General features: G+C 42.0%; 1 protein-coding gene across 2 annotated transcripts in view; it reads right to left on the reverse strand.

Annotated features, from left to right (window-relative positions):
- Positions 1-4,650, reverse strand: part of MTOR (mechanistic target of rapamycin kinase) — a 103,246-nt gene that overhangs the window by 82,005 nt on the left and 16,591 nt on the right. Inside the window, exons 18-20 of one of the 2 annotated variants that reach the window (XM_025211341.1) lie at positions 2,465-2,715; positions 1,591-1,632; positions 441-527 (exon numbers count right to left, since the gene is read on the reverse strand). In XM_025211341.1, the coding sequence (XP_025067126.1) occupies positions 441-527; positions 1,591-1,632; positions 2,465-2,715 (380 nt within the window). The remainder of the gene's footprint in view (positions 1-440; positions 528-1,590; positions 1,633-2,464; positions 2,716-4,650) is intronic. The other variant, XM_014523163.2, reaches the window with a different exon arrangement.

Raw genomic sequence — 4,650 nt, forward strand, 5'->3', positions numbered from 1 at the left:
AAGCCAACTTTAATCATAGCTGTTTGCGATGGCTTAGGGGCAGCAGAAAAATCATTGTTTATAATGACAATGCTCCATCCTGAACCCAACATCTATTCAGAAGTGGCTAAGAAAGTCCAGGTATGACCTTAACGAAGTACAGCATGGACCTTCAGCTAGAGAAAATGCCTCTCAAAACATGTTGGATTAAGAAACCGTTATTGTTAAATTCTAAAGATTTGATGAATTGCTATTTTTGCCCATCATTTATGAGCTTCCCTGACATCAGTTGCTTCCCTTCTCCCTTTGATACTTTTGAGTGGACAGAAACACTGTTACTATGGTATTTCTTCAAGAGTGACTCCATGTGCTCAAAGGAAAACATTACTACTCACCTTGTCTTACTTCCAAGAAGCTAGGGCACCAGCTAAAGGTCATACTCTCATAAGGGTGATACTCACTCTCATAAGGGTGACAATTTCATCCATATAGGGTCGAATATGACTTCTCACAAAGGATACCAGCATTCCAAGCTGCTGGAACAGGAACTGGAATGAGGAAGAAGAGGGTAGTGCTCAGTGCTACTATCCAAGTGGCAGTGCAACCCAAGACAAATCAGGTTTCAAAGGCCAACTGCAAGCTCATCTAACAATGACCAACATGCACAGCTACTATAAGCAGGAAGTCTGGGGCTAAATTCTCTCAACAGCCTCAAAACACATAGTTGTTGTTTACAGTATTTACTGAAAGCATTTCAAACTGTGGATATGCAGGCACTAAAAGGAATTCAGGCATGCAAGCTGGTTAGGTGTCTAAACATACTCATGGACAGAATTTGAAACATCGTATCATTTTGCAAATTAAAATCTGGAAGCTGTTACTGAAAATGTAGCCCCTTATTTCTTCCCCCCTTGCCTGCCAGCCAGACGCACCCAGATTTTAAGGTCAGATTCTATATTTCTCCCCTCCCCACCAATACAATGGTGGAATATTAGGAGAGAGATTTTGGGACTTGCCAAATTCATAGGAAGATGGCCAACTGTACCCTAGGAAAACTGAACTAGACATTTCTACCGTATGCTTGCTATGTCTGTTTCATGATTACCTTTGATCCAACAAAACACAATCACGTGCGCACTTACCACTGCAGTGATTTTACTTTGGAGCTTGATGTGAAATAATATGTCAGTCTGGATCAATTGCCCTTGTCCACAAATACATATATGGTTTGTTTGTTTTTTTAATAAACATTAAGAGTATTTACAAGTGTTTTCTACTATATTTTATTTTTTTCATGAAAAATTTCTAGTATAGATTGTTTTTGCTACTCACGGCAGGAAAATACAGGCCAATATTCAGAGAAATCAATGAAGGGCTTTTCAGTGAAAATTCAGCAAGTGGACAAGGGATTAAAAATAAATAAATAAATAAATAAATAATCAGCCTCTGGCTATAGGTGGCTTGTGTGTGTGTGTGTGTGTGTGTGTGTGTGTGTGTTTACCGAGAAATAACCCTGAGCCCCCATGGAGTTGTCTTCTCTTAGAGTTGCGAAGTGCTTACATACAGGACAAGGGCCTGCCTCATCTGGGTTTTAAAGTCACGTGTACCCACCTCAGCTCTTCTCCCCAGTACACTTTCACCATCTTCTTTTACCTGAAAATTTTTAAACAGAGTGTGCACAATTGCATAGCTTTCAAGCAAGTTAGATCAATCAAGGGTAGGCACTCAGCCAACCCAAGAGTGTCAGGATTTCTCCTTCCGACCTGAGCAGTAGTTCAGTCTGGTAGGGAATTAGCCTGTGGCAACTGCAGTTCTATACCAGGGTAGACATTCCACAAGGGTAAGTATGTGGCTCCCATCCCATGTACCAAACTCTGGAAACCCATGCAAGTTCCCCATCCCACCCCACACACACCGGTTTCAGCATCAGGAGGAAAAGCTTCTGCTAGACTCAGCCATTTTTTGGTCAGATGCAGCCAAGGCTCATTTTTGTGCTGTCACACAATTGATAACTGCTAGGTAAGAGGCAAAGATGATTCCGTGGAATCATTAGCTGACACTGGCAAATCATAATCCCTCTCAAAGGGGGATGAGAGCACATGTCTATGGCAAAGGTTAAAAGACACTTAGTGCAACATGCAAAAAAAATTCTCTGTGCATCAGGGGCACGAACTGCAGAGGCCATGGAAGGCTGGGGGAGCTGCAAAGTCACTTTTTGGGCCGAGTGGTTTGACAAAGTAGAGCCAGGGGCTGGCCATTTAAGGAGGATGCTCAGTAGCAGCCTGAGAAGCAGAAAAACTGGTGGCACTAGATGTTCTGACCAATGGTTGGAGACAAAAGAAAGCAGAGCTAGTACCTCACTTTCTGCAGCATGCTTAGCAGCAACACACACAGTGCAGGAGTGCCCAAAGCTAGTCATGTTCTCTTTGCAATGGATTTCTGTTCTGGGGCAGGCAGGAGAGAAGCACATCCCTGCAACACTCACCTCTCGGATAGCACCATCACAAACCCGGATTACATTGAGGAATGTTGGCATGACCTGGGGTAGGAACTGCACACACTTCAGCCCAAGGGACTTGAAGATGAAGGTGATGGCTTGGACGACCATTGTATGGTGCTGGGACAAGGACTGATCTCGGAAGATTCGCATCAATGCTACCATGGAGACAGCAGGATAAAATTCATCCAGTGGGAGGTTCCCCATGTTCACCAACATCTCACTGGTACTGTAATCAGCTGGTAGGAAGTAAAGAAGAGTCACCAGTATGCACACAGCGCATTTCAATATTGCAATACAAACACAACCAGCTAATGGGGAAAAATGGATGTTTACGCTATGGGCACGCTCAGAGGGGGCAGACATTTTATAGGAATTTTACATCACAGCTCCAAGACTCTGGAAGCTATTTCAGAATCGCTCTTTTGATAAATTTCCATACATAAACAAGTCCTCAGGCAACAGTGAACCTACTACTCACCAGCCATTTCCCCCTATAATAAACTATTACAAAGCACCCTTGTCCATGTCTTTTTCATATATGCATTTAAAAATTAGAACTGGACTGTAATTCTTCGCAATTCACCAGTTTCAAATTGGGACTTTGTTTAGATGGGAGGAATTCCTGAAAAATTAAACCAACTCTGATGGAAGTACCATGGCTTTTCACCTGTGTAACAGAACAGGGCAAGCGCCCAAAGAGACCATAGATAATCTAAGCTCTAAAGCATGAAATGGGGTATTTCAACTTGGTTCCATTTTACAAAAGAAAATCTTGCTGATGAGTGAGCAATATTACTATTCCTATAAGCTAAATTGGCCAATATGGAAATGCCTAAGTTAGTCAGGGTCACATGTGCCTAGCTACTTTAGTTCCCTTATGCAAGCTGCCCCCACAACTATCCACAAAATCAGTCACCCTGCTAACATGGGATGGGGAACGGTGCTTTTTACTGCCTTATGGCTCCAAAATGTATTTGAAGACATGGGTTAGCATGTTCCACCTGCTGTTATACTTTTCATTTTAAGAATGGAAAGGGCCAATATAAAGAAGTCCTACTAAAAGTATAAGTGAAACCATTAAATCATTTCATTTAAGCAAATGCCCGGCAAACAGGTGCCTGTCCACAGCTGGATGCCACTCTCAGCCAAGTCAGCTCTAAAGCTGTCTGCTTAGTAAACAGCTACACAACAGGGTTAAGCATGGGCAGGGAGTGAAAAGTGTGGGTAGATCTCTGTGTTAAATCTGTCACATGGCTTACTTAAAAAGGGCTACCCCAAAACATCAATGACAGTTATAAAGGGGACAAGTTTACTGATCTCCTCAGTCACAGGAGTTTGATCCTCCTTGGACACCTGCTCAGAAGGCTTTTTGTTAGATGGCTTCAGAGTTTTACTTTGGTTGCAAACTCCTCAAGACAGGCTCATTTAACCAATGGACCAGGAATCACATACATCCACATACACCTCAGAAACAAAGACCTAAGGCTGTGAAGACCTTCAGTATGTTCCTGAACCAAATCTCACCTACAGTGAGATAGGTAAAAGAATAGGTTATACAAGACCCTCTTTTAAAGAGAAATGAGTTTAAGTTTGTCATTGTCCAAAAAGACATCTTTCTAGATGCTCGGTTAATTCTTGGAATAAAACCATTGTATTTGCACTCCCCTGAAAGAAAGAGACAAGTCTGTGGAGGAAACTTTCATAGGACACAAAGAGGACAAGAAATGGTGATATAAGTGGCAATGAAAGGTCTCTAAATGTAAAACCTAACAATAAAAATATTACATTTATTAGGGGATGTTATCAACTTGGCCTAGTGGGTAAGAGGAACTGGGCTGGGGTACAGGAGATCCAGATTTAATTCATGGTTCTACCACTGGTCTCCTGGGGGGGTGCGACCTGGGTCACAGCACTTCCTTCCCCAAGTTTTAAATTTCCATTCTATAAAGGAGGAATAACGATAATTCTGTAATGTGCTTTGAGAGCTAATGCAAGTAAGAACTAAGACCCGAGTATCATTATTAATAATACTAAACAAATCCTGCCCAATTGCCCCAAATGTATGTACTGCTACTGCAGGTAGTACCCAATATTATCATTATAGCTAAAAGAGCAGAGATTTCCTCCCCGTGCCATTTTATTTTGACTGCACTGTATGTAATCACACTTTC

Source organism: Alligator sinensis, unplaced genomic scaffold, assembly GCF_000455745.1.
Source record: "Alligator sinensis unplaced genomic scaffold, ASM45574v1 scaffold366_1, whole genome shotgun sequence".
NCBI classification, from domain to species: domain Eukaryota; kingdom Metazoa; phylum Chordata; order Crocodylia; family Alligatoridae; genus Alligator; species Alligator sinensis.